The sequence below is a fragment of the Heteronotia binoei genome, chromosome 10, assembly GCF_032191835.1.
Source record: "Heteronotia binoei isolate CCM8104 ecotype False Entrance Well chromosome 10, APGP_CSIRO_Hbin_v1, whole genome shotgun sequence".
Classification (NCBI taxonomy): domain Eukaryota; kingdom Metazoa; phylum Chordata; class Lepidosauria; order Squamata; family Gekkonidae; genus Heteronotia; species Heteronotia binoei.
This window is the reverse complement of record NC_083232.1, coordinates 34,641,179-34,666,900: the sequence shown is the minus strand read 5'-3', so window position 1 is coordinate 34,666,900 and position 25,722 is coordinate 34,641,179. Positions and strand designations below refer to the sequence as shown.

Below are 25,722 nucleotides of genomic sequence, written 5' to 3'. Positions count from 1 at the left end.
TTTAGTTCATTTATACCTTGCTTTTCTCCATAATGGGGACACAATGTGGTTTATGTAGCTCTCTCCTTTTTTTTTTTTTCAAATCAACCCTGTGAATTAGATAGGTTAGGCTAAGTTCATGTGACTGCCCAAAGACACCCAGCAAGCATTCATGGTGGAGAGGGAATTTTAAACTGATTCTCCCAGATCCACATCCAACACTCTAACCAGTACACCCCACTGACTAACTGAAGAAAGCAAGAACCCTTGACTCTCTGAACAGGAAAACATATGGTGCAGAGCTACACTCATCTACCGTAAGTCAACTGAAGTCAACTGCCTAGGGTAGATTCAGGTGGTTAGCCATGTTGGTCTGAACCAGCAGGACAAAGTTTGAGTCCAGTGGCACTTTTAAGCCCAACAAAGACTCAGACCGTTTTCGCACACAGCTTACCACGGTGTCACATTCCTGTTCTCTCCGCAGCGTCCGTCGGATTTCCCATTATCTGCGCCGAAGTTACAGGAAGTGCCGCGGCTTTGCGTAGCAAACGTAAACTGCTAAAACCCAGTTTACGTTTGCTACGCAAAAGCTGTGGCACTTCCTGTAACTCCGGCGCAGATAATGGGAAATCTGACAGATGCTGCGGAGAGAATAGGAACGTGACCACGTGGTAAGCTGTGTGTGAAAACGGTGTCAGACTTTGTTCTGCCTAGGATGGAACTCTTCTTAGGACTCTGCTGCTATTCTCTCTCATATGCACACTATAGCTTGGCAACTGAAATGCAGTAGCAAGCAGTGGAACAACAGAAAATGCATTCTTAGGGAGAAAGCTACTCAGCACAGGTGGGGTTTGCCATGCTTCAGGGTTATATCAGCTCCACATAGCACTCCCCAACAAATCAGTGGTTGGTGGAAATATAGACAGAAAATCTGTTATCTGAAAGAACATTGTTGGTTGGTCAACGTACCTGTCTGTTACTTACATTTTCTGCTGACACGAGGCCTAACCTAACTATAGATTATGTTTTCCCTGTAAGGTGCAGTTGGGCCCTCAGTTCCTCTTCCCTTCCTGATGCCTCATACCTCATGGAATAGATGGCATGGAGCAGACAATACAAATTTTTAACAACCTTCAATCATTATTACTGAATTTAGTTAAGTTGCATGTTCAGATGTGTTGTAATAACTGTATTTACAAAATGGATCTGCTCAGGTTAGGTTTTTCTTAGTTATTATTTTAATGTACACTTGTAATACATTTCACATAATACTTCTCTAAAAATTATCTCTATATAAAAATGTATCTTGTTGAAGGAAGTGGTTATTCCAATAATTTCTGTATTCAGCACCACAGGAAAACTGTTTTAGATGCAATCTGACCAAAGGCATGCATTTCTCATTACCTGTGATTTCCAAAGGCATAGGGGAACACATGTTCAAGTCTCTCCCATGGACATTATGGCTGGTTTTATTTATTAAGCCGCCACCATTATTTCTGTCCTTAAAAATAACACAGAAATAATAGTTGATCGCCTACCCAGGATTGTTTTGAGGCAAACGAAGATATCAAAGGAAATTGTTCCTTAAAAATGTTTCTTTCCAAGAACAACCCCCCCCCCCCAATGATTATATTAAATTGCACTCTGCAACCTGAGTTATATGCCTGTTCTTTGTGTCTGGAGTGTGATGTGTAGTCGTCTTGGAGTTGTGTTGTTTTTTTAAAAGGTTATGGATTAGTTTGCTAGCAGAGTTTTGCATTTTCATGAGATGCTAATTGAGTTGCCTTTTTACAAATAGCAGAAAGGAAGCTGGCAAATGGCTTCTTAGAATAAATATTTGATGTCTAGCTTTAATTGTCTTTAAAACAAAAACTTATAAAATAGGCCTTCTTTTGTTACGTTGGTGTGGCTGTTTCTCCCCCACTGCGCTATGATTTAAGGCAAAAAAAAAAAAAGGATTATACATCTGTAAAAACAACAACAGCCCAGTAACAACAAAGAAAACCTTTGCATTTATATTGCAGTTGTTAGCCTTGCAGTTATGGGATCCCATGGAATGTGCATGAACCCTAGGAATGGAACAGTCTTTTCTGAAAAGACAAAACATATTTTGGTTTTCCTACATTCCAAATAGGTAGACTGCTAAGCAAGCTTTTGTGTCTGGGGTTTTTCAGGCTGAAATCGGTTCTATGAGATAGCCTGATGCGGCAGAGAGAAATCTAATATTTCATTGCCATGTATGTGAAATATATGTATTGATGGTATTCTCTGTCTCTCTACTTTCCTTTTTTGAAAAAAAAAAATGCAATGGTTCTTGGTGAATACTAGAATGTATTGATTTTTTTTTTTTGCAAAGTATTCTAATTATAAAATTGTCAGGACTAAAAGCCAGTCTGACTGATGAAAGTTCCAATATTCATCCGTTAGGGTCAGTGCCTGCATGAATAATAACTTGTTAAGTCGCGTTTAAATTTATTGTGTGCAGTGAACGAGAGAGGGGGGGAAAGACTCTAAATATATGAAAGATGCCTGCTGGGAAAGAAAGGAGAAAGGGGGGTGGGTGGGAGAAGAAGCTTTCCCCTGCCTCCAAGCCCTGCGGCTGCACCCAGTCCATTCGTTTTCAGTTGGGCTGGCTTGCATGGAAGCCCTGCAGGTCTAATAGAAAAGCAGGGAAGAAACACAGTCGGAGGGTGCCTTCACACACACTAAATAACGCGCTTTGCAACTAGATTTTTACTGTGTAAGGATTGCAAAATCCATTTGCAGACAGTCGCTATGTAAAACCTGGAGTGTTTGGCTGTTTTCCAGTAAAACTGGGAGAGAAACCTGAAACTTTGACATTTCTGGGGGGAAAAACCCTGCCAGCTTTACTTTCTTTTGTGGCCCAAATTGTGGTATCTGCTCTCTGAGTCCCTCGAGGCAGTCAACATGCCAGCTCTGACTGCCCTTATGTCAGAAAAAGACAAAGGTTTAATACTCTTCTGACCCATGAATTCACTGTGTTTAGGAACAACCTTGTTCAAGGGAGCTATCTTGGGTTCTTTGATAGATCCAAATAGTCAGCCGTGTTGGTCTGAAGTAGTAGAATAAAATAGGAGTCAATTTGCTCCTTTAAGACCAACTTAGTTTTGCTCAGAACGTCAGCTTTCAAGCTTTCGTTCTGAATAAAACTAAGTTGGTCTTAGAGGTGCAACTAGATCTTTACTGTGTAAGGAGAGCAAAATCCATTTGCAGACAGTCGCTGTGTAAAGGGGGATCTGTCTTGGGTCCTTTGATAGATCCAAGTAGGCAGCCGTGTTGGTCTGAAGTAGTAGAACAAAATAGGAGTCAAGTTGCACCTTTAAGACTAACTTAGTTTTATTCAGAACTCAAGCTTATGTTCTGAATAAAACTAAGTTGGTCTTAAAGGTGCAACTTGACTTCTGTTTGGGTCCTTTGAGTCAAGGGAGAAGCTTTTAATTTTTCTCCTCCTTTTTGCCAACTCTACCAAGTTTCTGTGATTCCGATCTAGATTGTGACTGCATGACATCTTTTGATGAATCCTGCAGGGGGTGCCACAGCTGGCTGTGTGCTTGTCTGAAGAGCCAGAAGATCATATTAAGGCAGCAGCTGCTTGGTCCTTGGGACAGATTGGGAGACACACCCCAGAACATGCCCGTGCAGTGGCGGTAGCCAACGTCTTGCCTGTGTTCCTTTCCCTGTATATGGCAAGTGAAAGTTCAGAAGATCTTCAAGTCAAGGTAAGCACATTTGTTAAGTGTCCTTTCTGCTCCCTTTTTGTAGCAACCTCTTGCTCCAAACATTTGCATGTGCGGAAGCCAATGATGCCTGACTGTTGCCCAAATTAGCCATTTTTAATTGCACCCTTTAGTGGTTCAGTTGGAGAGGACAGCAGGACAGTAAAGCAAGGCCAGCTCCTCCCACCCCTACACCTCTTGCCCCAATCGGCCATCCAGTGACATTCAAAGTAAGTCACGCATGAAGGCCTTGCTAGGGGTGCCCATTCTGGGTTGGGTAATACCTGGAGATTTCAGGATGGTGCCTGGAGAGGGCAGACTTGGGGGAGGGAAAGAAGAAGAGGAGATTGGATTTGTACCCTGCCCTTCACTCAGAGTCTCAGAGTGGCTTAAAATCTCCTTCCCTTCCCCACAACAGGCACCCTGTGAGGTAGGTGGGGCTAAGTGGGAGAACTGCTCTTAAGAGACCAGCTCTGAGAGAACTGTGATTGACCCAACATCACCCAGCAGGCTGCATGTGAAGGAGTGGGGAATCAAACTTGGTTCTCCCAGATTAGAGTCCGCTGCTGCTAACCACTATACCAAACTAGCTCTCAGTTGGTACATGACACCATACTGTCCACCCTGCAAAGCTGCCATTTCTTCCAGAGGAAGTGATGTCAGTAGCCTGGAGACCAGTTGTAATTCTGAGAAAACACTAGGCTCCATTTCGAAGGGTGGTACCTTTAGGCCTGGCCCATGCATTGAGCCTTGTGCGCTCTGTGAGCAGCAGCTGTTTGAATAATTTCTGAAACAAGTAGGCCTTGGGGTTTGCTTATATATGGATGGATGGAGGCAGCAGTGGTCAGAAGCATTAACATTGGTAAATTTTGAAACAGAGCATGTGGATTTGGATCTTTCCAGTACAAGCACAGGACCTGCCCATGGAAGGATCCCTGTGGTCATCTTTCAAGCTCTGACTTCTTCCTTGCCCCTCTTCTGTGAAGGTGGCACAGTAGGCTGTAATGGCAAACTCCTGCATTTCTCCTGTATCCCTCTCAGTCTTCCTCTCCATTCTTCACTCAGTAGGTGCATATCACGGAGAGGAAGGTGATCTCTCAGCATGTGATGGGGATACCAGGCCTCCTGCTATGTTGAGTGGCTTCCCATCAGTGTCCCTTGTTGCCTGCCACCACTCTGACAGATGGTGGGAGAAAATTTTTTAAACAACATGTTAGTGTTGCATGCACCACAACGTCACTTTGGGACAGTGGGGGGAAGTGGGGGGAAGTGAGGTAGGGCAGCTCTATGAATCGCTGGAAACTCCATATTAAAACTTTATGGTGTTCCCCAGGAGTGACAGTGCAGTGCATATAATGCCACGCCCCCCATGTCCCTACCCCCAAAGCTCATGCTGGTTGCCAGATATGGCCTAGCAACCCTAACACACGCATGCACACACACACACACACCAAGTTTGAATAGGAAAAACCTCTCCTTCATGATTGTATTTTTAAAATGTTGTTGAAGTGACTTCCATAACTATTGCTCTGCACTTTAAGAATTTTTTTCTTTTTTATATCACTTTTAGACAAAGTTTGAGCCCAGTGGCACATTTAAGAGCAATAAAATTTTATTCTGGGTATAAGTTTTCATGTGCATGTATAATTCATCAGATGCACTGAAAAAGTCTGCGTGCACACGGAAACTTACATCCAGAATAAAATTTGGTTGGTCTTAAAGGTGCCACTGGACTCAAACTTTGTTCTGCTGCTTTAGACCAACACGGCTACCCACTTGAACGTATTTATATGTTGCTTTAATGCTTTGTTATGCATGAGGTCCTGATTTAATTCTCAAGGTGGGATATCAATTCAAGCTTTACAACCAAATAATTTTTTTTTAATTGTGTTGTTGCTCACCCTGAACTTTTGGGATGGGGCAGGCTAAACATATCTTAAAAATATTGCGTTGGGGATTGGCTACGAGTTGAATACTGACTTTAGGGTTATTCCTTTTAGAGGGTGAGGGAAGTATGAGCAGCTTGCTCAGCTGCACTAGAAATACAGAATCAGTCAGGAGACTTCAGTTGAATTGCCTGGGTTAGTTGAATATAATTAATAGGATCCATATAACAGTTTTACAAAACTGACAAATCCTATTGTTGGAGGGGCTGCACTGGTGAATTAAGCAATCCTCTCATTTTGAACTCTTGTGGCCCCACAGGCTGTGTTTTGACCAACTTGTGTGGCAGCTGCTCCCATTAAAAACTTCCAAAGCAGTGATAATAATATAATAATAATAATTTTTATTTCTATCCCGCCCTCCCCGCCTAGGCGGCTCAGGCGGCTAGGCGGCTCAGTGGGCCGATTTACCCATTAGTCTGACTCTGCAACCACATGCAGACAAAACTTTTTAGTACTAGCCGCTTCCCTGTGGCTTCTTCCCATGGCATCCTGGTATGGGCTCACTAGAAGAGCGATGACTGTGGTGGGCCTCCTATCCATGTGAACATTGCTCAGCCTACAAGGAGAGTGATATTAATGCAGGAAGGAGCCTTTTTTTTGCTCACCAATATAATTCCTTCATCTAAGCATTGGCCTGGTGCAATTGATTGGGTGGTAGAGTCCTAAAATGGTAGAGTGGGCTGCACCACTTCAGATTGCAAGCACAGAATAACATTTTTAATGCTCCCTCCTGTGTTCGAAGAAACCCCTGTAATTAGAAAACTAGCATAGCAGGGGGAAAGATTGAGCTTGCTCCCTGCTGTGCCAGTTGCCTACTTGCATGGGAGCATTCAAGTGTATCACATCTCCCCGCAATCTGAAACAGTATAATCCATCCCACTACATCAGAATTATGTTGCCTCCTCCTGGATAGAGGAGGCCATTCCAAAAAGGGCATGGAACACATCCTATTAGGGTTGCCAGCTATGGGCTGGGAAACACCTGGGGATTTTGTGGGTGGAGCCTGAGGAGGGCAAGACTTGGGGCATAATGCCATGAAGTCTACCTTCCAAAGCAGCCATTTTCTCCAGCTGAACTGATCTCTGTCATCTGGACATCAGTTGTAATAGTGGGCGATCTCCAGCCACCACCTGGGGGTTGGCAACACTACATCCTATGGAAATAGCTCCCTTCCAACATTGCAGTATCGACTGAGCCACACTGACAAGAAAATGAAGTTAAGACCAGGGTGTTAGTATTTTGTATTTATGTACTTTTTAACTTCCTTCACTTTTCTCCCCAAAGGGACTCAGAGCAGCTTATAACAGTAGGGGGGTGGGTGGGAATCCAATAAAAATCTAATAGAAAAAAGTACAATTTTAAAGAGATCAAGCAATCATCGGGTGGGTCTGGATCTCGTAAACCAACTTGCACATGGCACAAACTCAAGGGTGCCTCTGGCTACACCTGAGCTTTATACTGGGAAGCAGGAAAAGCAAACAAAAGCACAGCTCAGATGTTACAGCTGTCTGCAGCAACGTTTCTCACCCTCTGCCCTCCTTGCTCCAAGCCGTTACCATTTCTGCAGCATGGGATAAGATGACATGGTATCATCTGTCATGGCAAGTTTGGGGGCCTCTCTGGAGTTTGCTTCCTTGTGAGGATAGCAGTTGGGGCACGGAAGTGTAAATCAGCTTACTGAGAAATGTACAGGCTGCGGAGTAACAGATGGAGAGTAACCAAGAGTATGTTGCTTCTCCCATGAGAAACACATTGAGTCGTACAAAACACCAGCTCTACAATTCTCTTCTCTCCCCCCCCCATACATTTCTTCCATTCCTTTTACTGGTTGTCCATCCAAGAGGCCCTAGTTTATGCCTCTCTGCAACCAAGAGTCATAATTCAAGTCGAGCATAAGAGAACCACATTTGACGAAAGGGGCTGCCTGAAGGACTGCTGATTGGATCATGGGGGCCTGTTACATAGCTGGGGTGGGCCCAATATGTATCAGGGCAATGGCTGTGCAGAGAGGCACATAGCTGACTGCACTGACTGGGCCTCCAAACCGGACACCCATCAGTGGTGGCCACTGAGCACTGCAGCAGGGATTGCAGCCAGAGCAGGAGCAGACCAAGGGGCCTTGCTTCATGAAATAGGGTGTGGTGACATCATCAGACCATGCAGCATTTGGCATGGGGGAGGAGCTTGTGACCCAGGTTCAATTCCTGGCATCTCCAATTTAAAGAAGATCAGATAGCATAAGTTATGAAAGACCTCAACCCAAAACCCTGGAGAGCCACTGTCAGAGAAGACCTTACTGATCTTGATAGGCCAGTGCTCTGACTCAGAATAAGGCAGCTTCATGTGTTCATGCTTGTTCAGTGCACAGGTTCAGGCCTTTAACTTTCCCAGGAATCCCTTAGGGGTAACTGAGAGCCCAATCCCACATCAGTTGTCACCTGGCTTTTCCCCAGCTCTACATGCACTTGTGAGTTCCTTGCTGCGAATTCAGTTCCTGGGTGCTCAGGACGCTGCAGTGTGGAAGGTAAAGGACCTCCAGCTTCTTACTGCACCATTGTCCCAACTTGAAACAGCTTGCGGGGGGGGGGAGGGGACAGTATTTTCCTTGTTGGGTTTCCACAGGTGCTTGTGGGCAGGGCCGTAGTCAGGATTTCATATTTGGTGGCCCAGCAGCAGCATTTTTTGGTTGGGGGGGGGCACCCGGTTTGGCCCTAAGCATTTTCTGTACTTCTCAAGTAAAGCTGCAGCCCCCCCCCCTTTGTCTAACTCAGTAAACCTTCCAGGGGGATCCAGCTGCAAGTAGGCTTCTCCCACTGCCCTGTGCCAATCTGAAGCTTCTACAGTAACAATGCTTAACTTGTTCAGAGTGGAGGTGAGTAAAGGGGGCAGACTGGAGGCCCTCCAGTGGAGGGGCCATACAGATGGAAGGGGCGTTTGAATAGAGTGGCCTGGTCGCTCTGGGCCCCTCTGTAGCTACAGGCCTGCTTGTGGGGTACACAGACATTGCCCCGTTCGGCTAAGGAGCACTGGACAGAGGTGATTCAGGTCTGGAAAATAGTGTTTGTGGAGGGGCAGGTGAAATATAAGCACCCACTCCCTGCATGCCAAAGTTCTGATCCAAAAAAGGACCAGTCATTTTTGACTCTGGGGTGACGTTGCTTTCACAATGTTTTCACGGCAGACTTTGTTACGGGGTGGTTTGCCATTGTTTTCTCCAGTCATCTACACTTTCCCCCCAGCAAGCTGGGTACTCATTTTACCAACTTCGGAAGGATGGAAGGCTGAGTCAACCTGGAACTGGCTACCTGAACCCAGCTTCCGCTGCGATCAAACTCAGGTCGTGAGCAGAGGGTTCCGACTGCAGTACTTACAGATCTGAGGACTAAATTGCCAGTGGGAAACCTGAAAGCACACATCTGAAAGACCTCATGGAACATCTGGACCTGACCAGGGATGGAGAATGAAACAGCTGATATTGTAATGCCCCTGAACAGATCTGTGATGCGGCCTCATTTGGAATACTGTGTACAGTTCTGGCCACCGTATCTCCAAAAGGACACTGCAGAGCTGAAAAAAGTACAGAGCGGGGAGCAACCAAGATGATTAGGGGGATGGACCACCTTCCCTATAAGGAAAGGCTAAAGAGTCTGGGACTTTTCAGTTTAGAAAAGAGATGACTTAGGGGGTACATGATAGATGTTTATAAAATTATAAATGGGGTGGAGAGAGTTGACAAAGAGAAATTTTTCTCCCTCTCCTATTATACTAAACACTGGAGCATCCAATTAGACTGATGGGCAGTAGGTTCAGGATGGGCAAAAGGGAATACTACTTTATATGGACAGCGATTAAAATGTGGAATTCACTGCCAGAGGATATAGTGATGGTCACAGGAATAAATAGCTTTAAAGGTGGATTAGATTGATTCACAGAGGATAAGTCTACCAGTGGCTACTAGTCATGGTGACTGAGGGGAACCTCCGATTCAGAGGCACTAAAACTCTGAATCCAAGAGCCAGGAGGCAACATCAAGGGAAGTCCTCAGCCTCTACGCTTTGTTGTTGGCCCTCCAGAGGAACTGGTTGGTCACTGTGTGAGACGGTGCAGTCTGATCCAGCAGGGCTGTTCTGATGACCCAAGGCTTCAAGTATCACAACATCTACCATAAGAGCCAGCAGTCTTTTCGACCCTATGGGTACCTTTAGAATACTGATACAGAGTGGTGGGCACAATCTTTGAATGGCTGACGCAAAAGGCAGAGCCAACCACAAGATGTCAGGCAGCGAGGTTTTATATACAACTCTAGTAGTACTTCTTCAGTATTTCAGGTGGAAGCTCTCTCTAACAGGATGTCTTCTAATCTGCACAGCCAGTCAGAAGCCCTGCTGGGCAAATCCCTCACCTACCCTGCCCACTTTCTAAAAGCACTTCCAGGCGCCAGGAAAGATGTCAGTGACCACCATGGCACCCAAAGGCACCACATTGGGGTCCCTAATCTACCGCAACATATCAAGATCACAAGACAAAGCCAAGCTGCCTGTGGGTGCCTGAGATTTTAGGGGGTGGGGTTGCCCTGGAATCCAGACAGAATTAAGATCCGTCACCCTAATCTACTGGAGAATTTTGATTGAAGCAAATGAGCAGCCTGATCCTTTAGTGCCATGTAGTGGAACAGCCAAGATGCGATGGTCAGTTGTTGATACATGTTAAATCATGGTCCCCTTGTAGCACTGGAATAGAATCATAGAATGGTAGAGTTGGAAGGGACCCCCAGGGCCATCTAGGCCAGCCGCCTGCGCAATGCAGGAAATTCTGGAAGCTGGCTCTTTTCACCTGGCTGTCATCAGCCATTGGCCCTGCTGTGTTAGCCCTGAGGAAAACATCTGGTGTTGCCAAAGAGCACACACTGTGGGCTTTTTCTGGTGGGAAGAGATGGAAAGCATGAACCTGTTCTGCCTGCACTGGTGCCAGTTTGCACTGGTAAGGTCAAGTAGGAAGACTGAAGGAACATCAAAGGGATTGTTCACCAGAACAAAAAGATCCTGCTTCAGTTGCCTAATGTTGTGCAAACTGCTGCTTTAGGAATTGTGTGGCACAAGCAGTCTTGCAGCAAAGCTCATGTGGACACCTGAAGCTGCCTTATGTGGAGCCAGACTCCTCACCAATCTAGCTATCTAGTTGTGTTTATTTTGATTTGCAGCACCTCTCCAGGATGTTGTAGGTGTTTTCCAGTCTTGTTTCCTGAAATCCTTTTTTGCTAGAAATGCTGGAGTCCTTCAGCTGACAAAGTGTCGACTCTACCACTGTGGTACGTCCCTTTCCAAGAAGGTAAAACTATGGATAGGATGAACTGCCTTGATTGGGACTTAGAAAGGTGTAACTCTGCTTAGGATGTTACCAGAATCATAGAATCACAGAGCTGGAAGGAGCCATCCAGTCCAACCCCTTGCTCAATGCAGGATTAACCTTGAGCATCCACAAGAAGTGTTTGTTGAGCCACTGATTAAGGACTTCCAGTGAGGGGAAGCTCACCATCTCCCTTGGTGGCTAATTCCACTGTTGAACAACTCTTGCTATTTAAGAGTTTTTCCTAATATCCAGCAGGTACCTTCCCACCCTTAATTTAAACCCATTATTGTGAGTCCTCTCTTCTGTCAGCAGAAAAGCATTTATCAAACCACTGCTTAAAGACTGCCAGTGAGGGGGAGCTCACCACCTCCCTCGGTAGCTGATTCTGGTGGATAGCTGTGCCAGTATGAAACAAACAGAACAAAGTTTGAGTCCTTTAAGATCAGCTGAGTTTGATTCTGGGTATAAGCTTTTGCGTGCATGCTTACTTCTTCTAGATAAGTGTGCTGTATTATGGCTGAATTGAATGGTAAACAGTGTTCCCTCTAAGCTGAGTTATCATAAGCTAGCTCATAGATTTTTAGCCTCCAGCTCACACATTTTTCTCTTAGCTCAGGAAGGATGACCCCAGAGCACACTAATTTATGCAGTAGCTCACAATTTTTAATGCCAGTAGCTTGCAACTTTAATGTCACTAGCTCACAAGACTCTGCAGCTTAGAGGGAACATTGGTGGTAAATATTAGTTAGCTAATCGAAGGGCAAACTCCCAGCTGTGGCTAGCTCAGTTATGTCTGTCCCGTAAATTTCTTGAAAGGGAACCTGGATGCCAGCTGTTAATCTTTGGAGCATTTTAATCCACTTGCAACACAAGTACAGAGGATAGAATATCGTGTCATTACCTAATTGCATTTGGTAGAGGTCATGCAAGAGGGACAGGTATCCCTGCCGAATATAGAAGCTCCATTCGAGACTAATGAGACGCTTTGCAGAAACCATGTGCGTATTTTCAGAATGCTTTGCAACTATGAGGACTAGAAACCTGGAGGGGGGGGGGGGAGAAATGTGTGAGATCTTTAAGAATACAAATGTTGCACAATATACCAGAGTCCTGCCTAGCAGACTGTGAGTCGAATGGCAGAAAACAAGATGTATCTGTCAGGTCATATCTTCTCCAGCAAATGTTCACAGTATTGTTGTGAGCAAATCCTGCAGGGAGGTTGAGAAGTCTCCTCTCCTCTCCTGTCCTAAATAGCGTTCCATTGCCAGATGTTACTAGTGGCAAAAGTTGTATTGAGTACAAGCACTAATGTTACTGCAATTTCTTTTATGTAATGAACGATCATCTGAACAAACATCATTTCAGCTGTTGTCTGGCCTGCTTCCTCTATTTTCATTGGGGCTTTAAAACTTAAAAGCCACAATCCAGCACAGAGTGGTTTTGTTTCCAATCCCATTGATTTTGATGAGCCATAATTGCATATTATTGCATACTGTGTTGAGACTAGATTTGTTCTAGTCTGCTAGTGCACATATCCACTTATTCACAATTTTACAGCCTTCCATCATAAGACTTAATGGACGTACATTTTTTTGCATGCTTTTCTTGTTGTTGTTGTCATTCTGTACAGGCTATAGAAAAATATCTATTTAAAGAGAATGACACTGGCCACCAGTTTGTTTCTGGGCACAGTTCCAAGTGCTGGTTCTTACTGTTCAAGCACTAAATGGCCTAGAGCCAGGTTATTTGAAGGACTGACTGGTGCTGGAAACAAATGCCATCAAGTCGCAGATGACTTACAGCGACCCTGGAGGGTTTTCAGGGCAAGAGACATTTGGAGGTGGTTTGCCATTGCCTACCTTTGTGTAGCAATCCTGGACTTCGTTGGTGGTTTCCCATCCAAATGCTATCATGGCCAATCCTCCTAAGCTTCCAAGGCTTCTGTATAAACCTGCCCATCAGTTAAGATATTCTATAGAAGCCGTCTTCTGTGTGTCTTTCACCGCAGCCAGTTAGATGGGTGGCAACCAAAGATGAGGACCTTTCCATGGTGGCTCTCAACTCACTAGCCAGTTTGGTGTAGTGGTTAAGTGCGCAGACTCTTATCTGGGAGAAGCGGGTTTGATTCCCCACTCCTCCACTTGCAGCTGCTGGAATGACCTTGGATCAGCTATAGCTCTTGCATCAGTTGTCCTTGAAAGGGCAGCTGCTGTGAGAGCCCTCTCAGCCCCATCCACCTCACAGGGTGTCTGTTTTTGGGGGAGGGGAAGGTAAACGAGATTATGACCACTCTGAGACTTTGAGATTTAGGGTATAGCCCGGGATATAAATCAAATATCATCACCATGATCATCATCATCTTCTTCCCTCTCCTCAGCTGCTTACTGAGCCATCAAGCTAGCTAAGCTCTGTTTATTTATACTTAAATATATCAGCCTCTTTCCCTGGTGAAGCCAGGCTCGGCAGTGTACAACACAGTCATATAAAATATCAGTAAAAAATATAATTTAAAGAAGACAATAAAAACATAATAATCTAATTCATTACTTGCCTAACATCCTAACAGTGCTGCTATCTCAGGGGAACGGGGGCGGGGGGGGGGTGGTGGAGGAAAAATGGGAAATGAGTGTGCCGAGACAGAACTGTCACTGTCCTCAACCAAATGCCTGGCAGAACTCCACCTTGTATGCCGCATGGAACTGCACGGATGTTATTCAGCAGAGAGTTCCATCAGGTTGGAGCCTGGGCAGAGAAGGTCCTGGATCTGGTCAAGGAAAACTGAATGTCTCTAGGGCTGGGGGACCAACAATAAGTTCTGATCTTTGAAGCATAATGCTCTTCTAGGGGTATACCAGGAGAGGTGGTCTCAGAGGTACGTAGGTACCTCTGACTGTGTATGGCCTTAAAGGTCAGTGCCATAACTTTGAATCTGATCCAGTACTCCACCAGAAGCAAATGCAGCTCATGCAGCACCAGATGGATATGCTCCGTGTGAGGCATCCCCATAAGGACCCATCTGCTGCATTTTGCACCAGTTGGGGTTTCTGGGTCAACCCCAAGGGTAGCCTGAGTAGAGTGAACTCCTAGGAATGTGCAGCATAAACAGATATATTTGTATTCAGATATATTAGAGCTGGAAAATATTGGTATTCCCAGTTTCCTGGGTTCCAAATACTGGTTTGGCATTTGAATCCTTTTTTTTTTTTCGGGCCGGGGGGAGGTTGCTGTTATGGTACTGACCTTTAAGGCCATACACAGTCAGGAAGAATCTTTCTGGAGAGGTGTTTTTAAAGGTACTGGCACCAAAATTGCAGGGAAGCTGCTGGTGCCTGTCCATTAGATAACCCTCAAATTTCAACTGAATTGGATGACAGGGTCCAGTTCTATTGCCCCCTGAACAAGGTGCCCCCAGTTGTCCTCCATTGTTTCCTATTGAAGGGGGGGGGGGACCCTGCAAAAATGTAAAACCTGAGAATCTCCCCCCATAGGAATTCCTTTGCAAATTATTGCTGCTGGAGGTTGAATGTGCTGTCAAGTCACAGCTGACTGTAGGGTTTTCAAGGCAAGAGATGTGCAGAGGTGGTTTGCCATTGCCTGCCTCTGTGTAGGAACCTTGGTGTTCCTTGGTTCCATCGAAATAATAACCAGGGCCAACCCTGTTTAGCTTCTGAAATCTGATGAAATTGAACTAGCCTGGGCCATCACATTCAGGGCATTGCTAAGCCTATACAATGTAAAGTGCAAGAATCTGAATGAGAACCTCAACCTATGAAAAACATGAGAATTTTGATGTAAACCATGAGAATCTACCCAAAAAAGTAAATCCAACCCAAACCAACTCCAGCAAAGATTGAACTTTTAAAAAACAACGAAAACACTTAAAACTTGCAGAATCTTACTTAAACCAGCCTGGCAAGCCCATAATAAGCTCCAGGAGACAGAGAAACACGGGCCTGAAAACCAGTCAACGCTGGCTCCTGTTATTTCCCATTAATCCCAAATATTTCCAGGCTATTTTGGGACCCTTTTTTGGTATCCCAAAAATTCCTGGATATACTTGGGTGACTTGAATATATCTGGAAAATACTGATAGGGTATTTTGCTGTTTCACTTCTGAAATCTGACAAGATCAAACTATTCTGGGCCGTTTGGGTTTGGGAATATCTGACTACACTCCCATTATGAACCACCATCTGTTATGTAGACTTTTTTTGGGCTCCATAATTTTTCTACTCTGATGTCCTGTTTTTATTTGCTGCCCCTTTTAATAGCAGTTGTCATTATCTGTGTGACTGGTGGGGTGGGCTTAAGGGGTGCCTGTAGGACTGGTTCTTGCAGAAATCTAGGGGTTCCACACTTGCCTTCATGCCCTTAACAGTCTGGGACCCTCATACCTACAGGACTGCCTCTTCCTTTGCCCATAATCTAGGGGCCTCTTGCAGGTGCCTGGCTCCAGGATGGTTCAGTTAGCTGCCACCAGGAGAAGGGCCTTCTCAATTGTGGGCCCTACCTTGTGCAATGCACTCTCAGAAGAAATCTATGCCCTGCCGGACTTGTATGGTTTCTACAGGGCATGCAAAGCTGAATTATTTAGGTTGGTCATTGGAGGGAAACACGTTTGAGCTGTTTTAATAGTGGTATGGTGATAGCCACACATTTTACTATTTTAATGTTAATATTTTATATTTGTTACTTGTTTTATGTTGTCTTTACCTTATTAGTTTTAATGTTGTAGGTTGCCATGAGACCCTTCAGGTGAGTGGTGACAAAAAATCTAATAAATCAATAAATAAGAAGGAGTCAGGGACTGCCAGGTCTTTTTAAAGTAGCTTTATCTAGAAGTGCTCTACATTTGCCTTGGGCTTTCTCCAGGAAGTGACTTTTTCAGCCTTCCCTGCCTGTGGATTTGCACCCTGTCTCCCTCCTCTGTCCGCCCCAAATTACAGCTGACCACCACTTTTAAGGCCTGCACGGAAATGTGGGCATGCCCTTTTGCTTCCAACCCCCAGCCCGACAGAAGAAGAAGAATTGAAGAATTGCAGTTTTATACCCCGCCCTTCTCTCTGAATCAGAGACACAGAGCGGCTTACAATCTCCTATATCTTCTCCTCCCACAACAGACACCCTGTGAGGTGGATGAGGCTGAGAGGGCTCTCACAGCAGCTGTCCTTTCAAGGACAACCTCTGCCAGAGCTATGGCTGACCCAAGGCCATTCCAGGAGGTGCAGGTGGAAGAGTGGGGAATCAAACCCGGTTCTCCCAGATAAGAGTCCACACACTTAACCACTACACCAAACTGGCTCTCTCATAGAACATTTCCCCAGGTTCCCCACATGGTATGTCCTCTCCCCCAGTAGAGGTGGGTGCTGCCCCACATTAAGGTGTCTGGCCACACCTGCTCCACACATGGGTTTGTTGTTAAGCCTTCTTGCTCCTGGTCCCTCAGCCATCTTCACTCGTCGTCTTCAGGAGCTGAGTTGGGACTTGACCCAAGGGGGCATCACAATCTGTTGCTGCTTTACCTTTTTATTCTGCTTTTCATTCATTTTACTGATACGTGTTTTTAGTGGTTATGTTGTGAGCCACCTCCACCAACTAAGAGGATGGATTTCTTTTTAAATATATAAGTATAAATGCCAAAAAGCTTCATTAAAGTATTCAAAAAACTATCTGCAGTGGATGAAATAACTCAAGCCCATTTTTTGCAAGTGAATTAGGTGAATGCAAGTGATGATGATTTTCAATCTTTTTTTTTTTTTTGCACAGACTAAGAAAGCCTTAAAGAATATCCTCCAGAAATGCACTTATCTACCGGCGCTCGAGCCCTTGCTCCATGATGCTCCTCCCAACATTCTGAAGCATATCGTTGGACAGTTTAGTAAAGTAAGTGGGCCCTTGTCCACCCCTCCTGCTGGGCTCCATGCTTGGATCCTGTCTTCTGGGTAGGTTTCAAAACATGCAACCAATATCAGGACAGTAGGCAGCTATCTCTGCATCCAAACGGAGTTCTCCATCTCTGGGTCTCTGATGTCAGTCACTATGAGCCTAAGAAGAGACAGCAGGTTCAGTTTTCTGGACTGGGCAATGATAGTCAGCCATGATTTTAGGATTTTTTCCCCCTCATACTGACCTGGCCAGTCCAGGTCTACCATTGAGCCATGGCCTCTCTCCTCAGTGTTTGCTTAACAAACCCACTTTAACAGCAGGTGCTGTGCAGTATCATCCTAAGCACAGTTTCCTGGGACTAAACCCCACTGAATAGACCTGAGTACAATTCTGAGTGGGCCTGCTGAGGGTTGCTCTGTTAAGCCTAATGGATGAAAAGGCCCCGAAGGACAGCTGTAATTCCCCCTCCCCTTCTCTGGGCATCATCCCCAGGAACTTGTCTTTCACGAGCCCCACTGAAATTCTGTTCCATTTTTATTTTAGCAAGACTTGCGGAGGAGAATTTCTCGCAGGATTTGTATCCTCTGGGTTTATCTCTCTTTTGATTTCTTGTGCACTCATTGCAGAAGAAAAGGATTTCACATGAGAAAGACTGAAGTTGCTATTTTAATTTTTATAGGTTCTGCCACACGATGCCAAAGCCCGACGCCTTTTCGTGACAAGTGGTGGCCTTAAAAAGGTCCAGGAGATAAAAGCAGAGCCTGGCTCACTTCTCCAGGAGTACATCCATACTATTAACAATTGTTATCCCGAGGAGATAGTCAGGTGAGGCACAGAGAGAACGGTGGAGTGTTCTCTTCAAAGCCATGCTCAAACACGGGAGATTTATAGTATAATTTAAGTTCCTTGTGTGCTTTTCTTTTCAGTTTGACAACGATAGCATCCAGTTAGGCATACAAAACAGTAGGTGTACTGCTATTGTTTCCTCAAGAATTCTGCTGTTTTGTGTGTGTTTAAAGTGTATCTAATTATTTCTATGAGTTTACTTACTGAAAGAAAGAGAGAGAGAGAAATCTATCAAGACCCCAATTTTAAAAAGTGCAACTATTCCCAGTCAGGTTTGCAGGGTTGGGTTTCTCAAAGAGCAACTCTCATCACCTCAGTTTCAAAAATAGTCTGAAGTGCATCCTGGAGATCTCCTGGTATTATAGTTGATCTCCAGACAACAGAGGTCAGTTCCCCTACCCTGATGAGGTCTCTCCTTCCCCCATATCCTGCCCTCCCCAGGTTCTACCTCCAAAACCTTCAGGTATTTCCCAACCCAGAACTGGCAGCTTAGGTCTTAGAGTAGCATGTATAAGCTTTTTAGATCTGCCCTTCATTTGCAAGGCAGAAAGAAGGCGACAATGTGACAAAGGCTGAATCTATGCACACAGCAGAATGAGGTGGTAGAATGGGGAAGCGGTGGCATGTGCTCTTCCTCTCCAAACAAAATGTGGAAGATACTATGAGAACATAATAAAAGCCCTGCTGGATTGGGCCAGGGGTCCATCTAGTCTAGCATCCTGTCTCATACAGTGGCCAGCCAGTTCCTCTGGAGGGCCAGCAACAAGGCATAGAGGTTGAGGCCTTCCCCTGATGTTGCCTCCTGTCTCTCTGATTCAGAGGTTTAGTGTCTCTGAATGCGGAAGTTCTCCTCAGTCGCCATGGCTAATAGCACTAGCCATGAATGTACCTAATCCCCTTTTAAAGCTGCTTATTCCTATGGCCATCACAGTATCCTCTGGCAGTGAATCCCACATTTTAATTGTTCTTTGTGTAAAGTAACATTTCCTTTTGCCCTTCTTGAACCTACTGGTCATCAGCCTAACTGGATGCCCTGGAGTTCTAGTATTATGGGAGAGGGAGAAAAATTTCTCTTTGTCAACTCTTTCCACCCCATTCATAATTTTATAAACCTCTATCATGACCCCCTTAATTGTCTCTTTTCTAAAGTGAAGTCCCAGCTTTTCCCCATCAGGAAGATGCTCCAACCCTCTTATCATCTTGGTTGCCCTCCTCTGCACTTTTTCCAGATCTACCATTTTGGAATGCTCCCCCACAGAAAAAAAATTCCCTGAAAACAGAAATCCAGAACCACAAGCAAATGGCTCAGCTGTAATCTTGCTCCCTGATACGCTGCTTTTCTATCTGAGGGGATGTTTATAAATAATATGGGGGCATTCCAAAATGGTATCCCACCTACAGTCTGAAGTGGTGCAGTCTATTCCACCACCTCACCCTTGTTGCTTGTGGAGACCAGGCCCAGCTACAAAAGGGATGGAGGCTTTGCCTTCACTCTAAGCATTGACTTGGTTCATCTACATCATGCTCGGGACACAGTCCTGGTGTTGCTGTGGATCCATCCTGCATTACAGAAAAAAGCTTGGGATGAAGCTATAGTGGCCTTTGTTTCTAAGAGTTTTATCTTCAGCATGGGACAGTACACTTATTTTTAAAAAGCATTTTTTTTTGCTGTTAAGTCACAGTTGACTTTTGGTGACCCCACAGGGTTTTTGGACAAGAGATGTTCAGAGGTGATTTGCCATTGCTTGCCTCCATGTATACATTTCCCACTGTACCACAAAGGGTCATGTGCTGTATATGTGCTCATTCTGAACTATGATACCCAGGGATTAAGGCATCAGTGTGTGCCAGGAAGGTAGAAATACCACTCCTCCATTATGAGTGGCCCACCTGGCATCAGTGAGGACCCAGACTTTCTCTTTTGTGGCTGCCACATTGTGGAATTGGCTCCATCCTTGGAATCTTGTAGGAGGCCCCATAAAGCTTTTTTATTCACCCAAGCTTTAACTGGAGGGTGGATTGTAGACATTTTATTAAATTTTATTATTAAAAAAATTATAATTAGCCATATATATCATTATAATTTATAATTATATAATTATAATATCAATTAATTATAATTAATTATAATTGTGAATCATTAAAATTCACAATCCAGTAGGGACTGTATAAGCCATATAATAGACATTGTAGTAAGATTGAATTACAAGGGCAGAAAGCAATGCAATAAAAAGAGTGAGGACGTGAAATGAGAAATGCAAAAACTGAACTGCAGAAGTTAGAAAATAATGTAGTGAAAACAAGAAATCGATGAAGTAAATAGTGTCCTCAACTACAACCCTTGACTCTTTATAAAAGCCTTTTCATAAACAATTCCATTTTACTACAGGGAAATTTGGAGTTTTGTTGTTTTAATTAGGTATTGTAATAAGGTGCTGGGAAAATAAATATAATTATTTTCCTCTTATCATAACAGAGTGTCTTAAATACCCAACCGCAGCTCTGAGGAGATGTTTGGCCTCTTGCGGATCTGCTATTGGAATGACTGGAAATCCAATGCCTTTAGTCCTGAAATGAACAAGAGAAAGGTCCTCCATATTCTCATTTTCCTAGACAAGAAAAGGGCTACTGTTGGCCCATGGGTACCATACATCCACCATGATGGTTTTATCTGGCCCACAGTGGCCAAAGATAGGGGCAGGACAGAAAAGTCCCTTCTGATTGGTTACTTGGCTCTCTGGCCTCATCCCCAATTTGTTCCACAGTGTTCTCCTAAGCAGAATAATATCCTAAATGGTAGGTTTAGGATGGTGTGACTCTGTTTAAGACAGCACTGCTAATCTCATGAGTAGGAACAAACCTCAACCTTCTTAATGCTTCCTCATACTTCTTTTCTGGTGTATAAAGATGAACTGATTCCCCTGTAACAATATGCTGATGTCAGCTCCCTCCTCAACATATCAGAAGTTGGTCAACACTCACTGTGTCCAGATCACAAAGATGTCATGCAGTTGCACTCCCTCTACTGGTCACTGGCTTTTCCCACTGAAGTCTGTTATAGCTCACTTCAGCTAGAGCAGGAGAGTTTGGTAGAGTGGTTTTGGTTTCTGGAGTAAATAAAATAAAATAACATGTGCTTAAACTGTTCTGCCACCAATGACAGACACAGTCTTGGGCTAATGTCAGAGAGACTATGAAACTAACTTTGTAGGAAGACAGCCAATGCGATTACTTAGGTTGAAGGTGCCAGTCCATTTTATCTGGTGGAATTTTTTTATGTTCTTATGTTTAGGAAGATGACTCTCTCTCTCTCTGTGTTTGTGTATCATAAATAGGACTGCATAATAAATAAGTGATAGAAACCAAAGGCAAAAGGGTGGTTTGACAACATTAAGCATCAATCAGTCATCAAATCAAGCTCAAGAAAGAAAGAAATGAAAACATAGTTATATTCAGTGTGACATGTGGGTCTATACAGAGAATAGAAAACCTGATTTGAAATGGGTTTGCAAACTACTTGTTTGTGCTAACATTGGTTTGGCATATTGTTTGGATAGGCAAGCCATTACTTTACCTCTATCTACAAACTGGAGGGCTGAGCAGATGAAAAATAAAAGCAGGCAAGCAGATCTAAACTGGGGTTTGCCTTCTGACTTTAAAACAGGAAGAGCACAAAGCAAGGGTTTGGTGCAATGGCTGCATTAAGTCAATGACCCACCTTCAGACATCATGGAGAGACAGAAGGTTGTCCATGATGGGCACAAACTCTGCTTGTTGCTGTGCTTGAACACTCTCCCTTTTGGGGTGTCGAATGCATCTGAAGTCTCCTGGACCTGAGAAACCTTGAACCAAGCTCCCAATTTACTGCAGTGTCCCAAGGCAGAGAGCTTCCCCACTCACCAACTAAAGCTGTAAACAGATTTGAGGGTTCTCCAGGGGCCTTCAGTCTTACAGTGCACATGAGGGGATGAGGGAGGAGCTAGCAGAGCACATGAGTGCAGCAATGATCACTGGTTGCACCCATCATGGGCAAATATCTGAACGCAGCCAATCAAACTGAGTTCTCTTCTGGTTCTGTCCATATAGTTCCTCCCTGTCTGATTCTTTTTAAAAATCTTTTTTCTATGAATGGTGATGCTAACTTTACATTTGACTTCCATGCCTGAATCTAAGGGGCACTAGGACCCATTTTTATACTTTTATTGCTTCTGCAAGAGACAATAGTTAGATAGCAGTAAAATGCTTCCAAGTAAATGTCTTTAAGGGAAACAATCAGTATTATACAAATCCTGTATGGGTGAAATTTTTCAGCATATATGCTTTCCTTCCCTTGTTGTCTGTAACCAAAGCACTAAGGATGCTAGAGTATAATTTGGGGAGGGGTTTTTTTTTGGGGGGGGGCAGATTTACAGCAATTATCTATTCAAATGTCTGTTTAATTACAGACAAATGAGAGAGGATTGTTCCCAGTGGGGAAGCATGTGCAATCCATCTTGTTAAAGAACCTCCATACCCAGAGGAAGTGGGCACCTGGATATCAGCATCGGGGAAGGTCCTTGGCCTCTATGCTCTGTTTTTTGGCCCTCCAGGGCAACTGGTTGGCCACTATGATAAAGGATCTTGGGCTAGATGGACCACTGCCCTGATCTAACATAGTACCTCTTGTGTTCTTAAGATCTAAACTACAATGACCAGGGTGGGGGGGGGATGTCAGATGCACAGTACCCATGTAAACTGTCTTTATGTGTCAGCTTTGCTCAGGCCTGAGCCTGGGGCACTAATAAAGAGTTACAACCCAGTGAGAGAGCTGTATCACACAGTGCGGGGGGGGAGATGCCAGAAGTAGGGAAAAGCTAATATTTGATCAATATCTAATGCAATCCAATTCCCCAAGTTTTTTTCCTGCAGAGAGATTAGCAACATGAAAACAACTTTCTAGATTGATTCTGTTCTCCAAGTCAAGCACGGAGATAGCATCTTCTTTATAAACATTAAACCCAATCAGAATGCAGTTTTCATATATCCATAGGTATTGGACAAGTAGAGAAATCAGGAAAAGAAATGCATACTAATTTTTTGTAATTGCTGAAGGAGGATCAAAATGCATCAAATAGTAGCTTGGCATTACTTTTTCCAACCAGATAAAAACGAAGGAGGAGGATCATATTTCCTCTGCTTTTCTCAAATTCACTGAAAGATTTCAGGGGAGTATTTTTCAAAAAACGTGGATAGGGAACTGCTCCAATTGCTGTGACATTCTCAGTCAAGGCAAGTCAGTGTCGTATGGCCATGTACTGATGGTTAGGGGCTGATGTAGTTCCCTTGAGTTGGGAAAAGAAAGGCCTTCAGTAAATAAGGAAAGAAAGGTTCCCTGTGCAAGCACCAGTCGTTTCCGACTCTGGGGTGACGTCGCATCATGACGTTTTCACGGCAGACTTTTTTACAGGGTGGTTTGCCATTGCCTTCCCCAGTCAATAAATAAAGGTGCACATAAAAAAAGGAAAGGTCCCCTGTGCAAGCACCAGTCGTTTCTGACTCTGAGGTGACATTGCTTTCACAATGTTTTCACAGCAGACTTTTTATGGGGTGGTTTGCCATTGCTTTCCCCAGTCATCTACACTTTCCCCCCAGCAAGCTGGGTACTCATTTTACCAACCTCGGAAGGATGGAAGGCTGAGTCAACCTCGAGCCGGCTACCTGAAAACCCAGCTTCCGCCAAATATTGAACTCAGGTTGTGAGCAGAGCTTAGGACTGCAGTACTGCAGCTTTAACACTCTGCCACGGGGCCCAAAATAGAGTTGCCAGATCCTCTCTGTTCACTGGTGTTGTGGGGGGAAGTAGAGTTGCCAGATCCAGGTCAGGAAACTCCTGGAGACTTGGGGATGGAGCCTGGGGAGGACAGGGACCTTAGTACAGCACAGAGTCCACCCTCCAAAGCATCCCTCTTCTCCAGAGGAACTAATCTCTGTAGTCTGGAGATGAACTGTAATTCCATAGGCTCCCCAGGCCCCACCTGGAGGTTGGCATCCCTATCCCAAAAGGCCTTTGCCATGTTGCACCTGCCACTTTAAGAACCTGGCCCTAAACCCTTACTTTGTTCCAGCCTAAGGATACAAGTAGGGAGGCATCTCAGGCACCTGGAAATCATGACATCAAGGCTCAATTGGTGGATAATTGCATCATTATGTCAGACAGTCTCTGGGCCTCTTTAATTTATTCCTCATAAATATATCAATCTATGTCTCAGGCCATCGTTGGCCACTGTCCAGCAATGCGGGGCTTAAGTGGGCCTTGTTCTCTGCTAGATTGCAGCTTTGATATTTTTCATGATGAGGTTTGTTTTTAATCAAGGAACGCTTGTTTCTCTTCCAGGTACTATTCCCCTGGATATTCTGAAGCTCTTCTGGAAAGGATAGAAAATTATCAGCCCATTCTATAAACTTTTCAGCATTTATGACTTGAATATTTTTTCCTCTATTCCCTACCTGTATTTTTGAGGCTTATATAGTTTGGGAAACTCTAGTCTATGGGATAGTTAGCCTTCTGTCCTGTCCAGTTATAACAGGAGGATAACACCCTTCTCTTCTGCAAGCCGCACTTAGTTTTTCTACGATCCAAGACTGTTGTGTGTCTGTGTATTCAGAGGTCTACATTTCTCAGAATTCCTTGAGGACTTGAAAATGCAGAATTCACCTCCTTTTCTGAATGTACTAGTCCTGCAGTCTTCAGAGAAATTATCAATTAGATGCTTGAGATTAAAAAGTTGTTCCAGCAGATCAGAATGTTAGTATGTTAGTCTGAAACAGCATAATTCTCATTCAACACAATGGTATTTGCATGGAGGTGCAGTTTGCAGTTCAGTTTGAGAAAGCAGGAACTGTCTCCAAACATGCAGATGAGCAGTGGACTGTGCCCTTCACTCTCCCATTTTTTTGATTGGCTGCTGCTGCGGCTTCCACCGCAGAACTATCTCAGACACCCTGAACAACTAACATGTGACTGTAAAACCCTTTGAATTAATGGCCATTCGATTTTTTAGCATCCAGCTAATGGGACATCTTCTACTCTATGTAACTTTGATGAGACAGCTGCAACTCTCAGTAATTTTTAGGAGTGGATTTCAGGAGAACTTCTGTCTGGGTAATAGACCGCTGGTAAAGATTGGTAAGTAGTTAAAATAAAAATAAACATTGCAGTGAATTTTGCTTGATGTTTCTGAATGCTTCTTTTGACTCTTTCTTAACTCCCAAGAAGATAATGGTTTCAAGGAAAAAAATCAGATCCTGGCAAACTTGGAGTCACTCTAGGTGATGACACCTGATGAAACAAAATTAAACTCTGCATGTAGTACCAAGAAGAAACAATATACTTCCATTTTCTTAAACTGTCATCTTATTGTGTTTATATTATTCCAGTGCTTGCCTGAGCATCCATAATGTGTGGAAGTGAAAGGGTATTTGGAAGGGGTAATATTACTCTCAGTAGGCTCTGCATAAGCCTTAACATCTCCAGCACAGCCTTGATTCTCACTTGTTTTCTAAACTAATCTTAAATTAGCAGAATCAGCAGAGATTGGATTTATACCCCGCCCTTCACTCGGGAGTCTCAGAGCAGTTTACAATCTCCTTTCCCTTCCCCTCCCCTCCCCATAGCAGACATCCTGTGAGGTAGATATGGCTGAGAGAACTCTGACAATCATAGAATCATAGAGTTGGAAGGGACCACCAGGGTAATCTAGTCCAACCCCCTGCACATTGCAGGAAATTCACAGATACCTCCCCCTAAATTCACAGGATCCGCATTGCTGTCAGAAGGCCATTTACCCCTGTTTAAAAACCCACCACCTGAGGAAGCCTGTTCCACTGAGGTTCCACTCTCTTTCAGGAAGTTCTTCCTAATGTTGAGCCGGAGACTCTTTTGATTTAATTTCAACCTGTTGGTTCTGGTCCTACCTTATGGGGCCACAGAAAACAATTCT

General features: G+C 44.2%; 1 protein-coding gene across 3 annotated transcripts in view; it reads left to right on the top strand.

The window, feature by feature from the left end:
• SPAG6 (sperm associated antigen 6) overlaps nucleotides 1-24,949 on the top strand; it is a 68,863-nt gene extending 43,914 nt beyond the window's left edge. The window contains exons 8-11 of one of the 3 annotated variants that reach the window (XM_060248379.1): nucleotides 3,528-3,719; nucleotides 16,778-16,894; nucleotides 17,577-17,722; nucleotides 24,117-24,949. In XM_060248379.1, the coding sequence (XP_060104362.1) occupies nucleotides 3,528-3,719; nucleotides 16,778-16,894; nucleotides 17,577-17,722; nucleotides 24,117-24,183 (522 nt within the window). In that variant the 3' untranslated portion in view covers nucleotides 24,184-24,949. The remainder of the gene's footprint in view (nucleotides 1-3,527; nucleotides 3,720-16,777; nucleotides 16,895-17,576; nucleotides 17,723-24,116) is intronic. The other 2 variants (XM_060248380.1, XM_060248381.1) reach the window with 2 other exon arrangements.
• The last annotated feature ends 773 nt before the right edge of the window (nucleotides 24,950-25,722 follow it).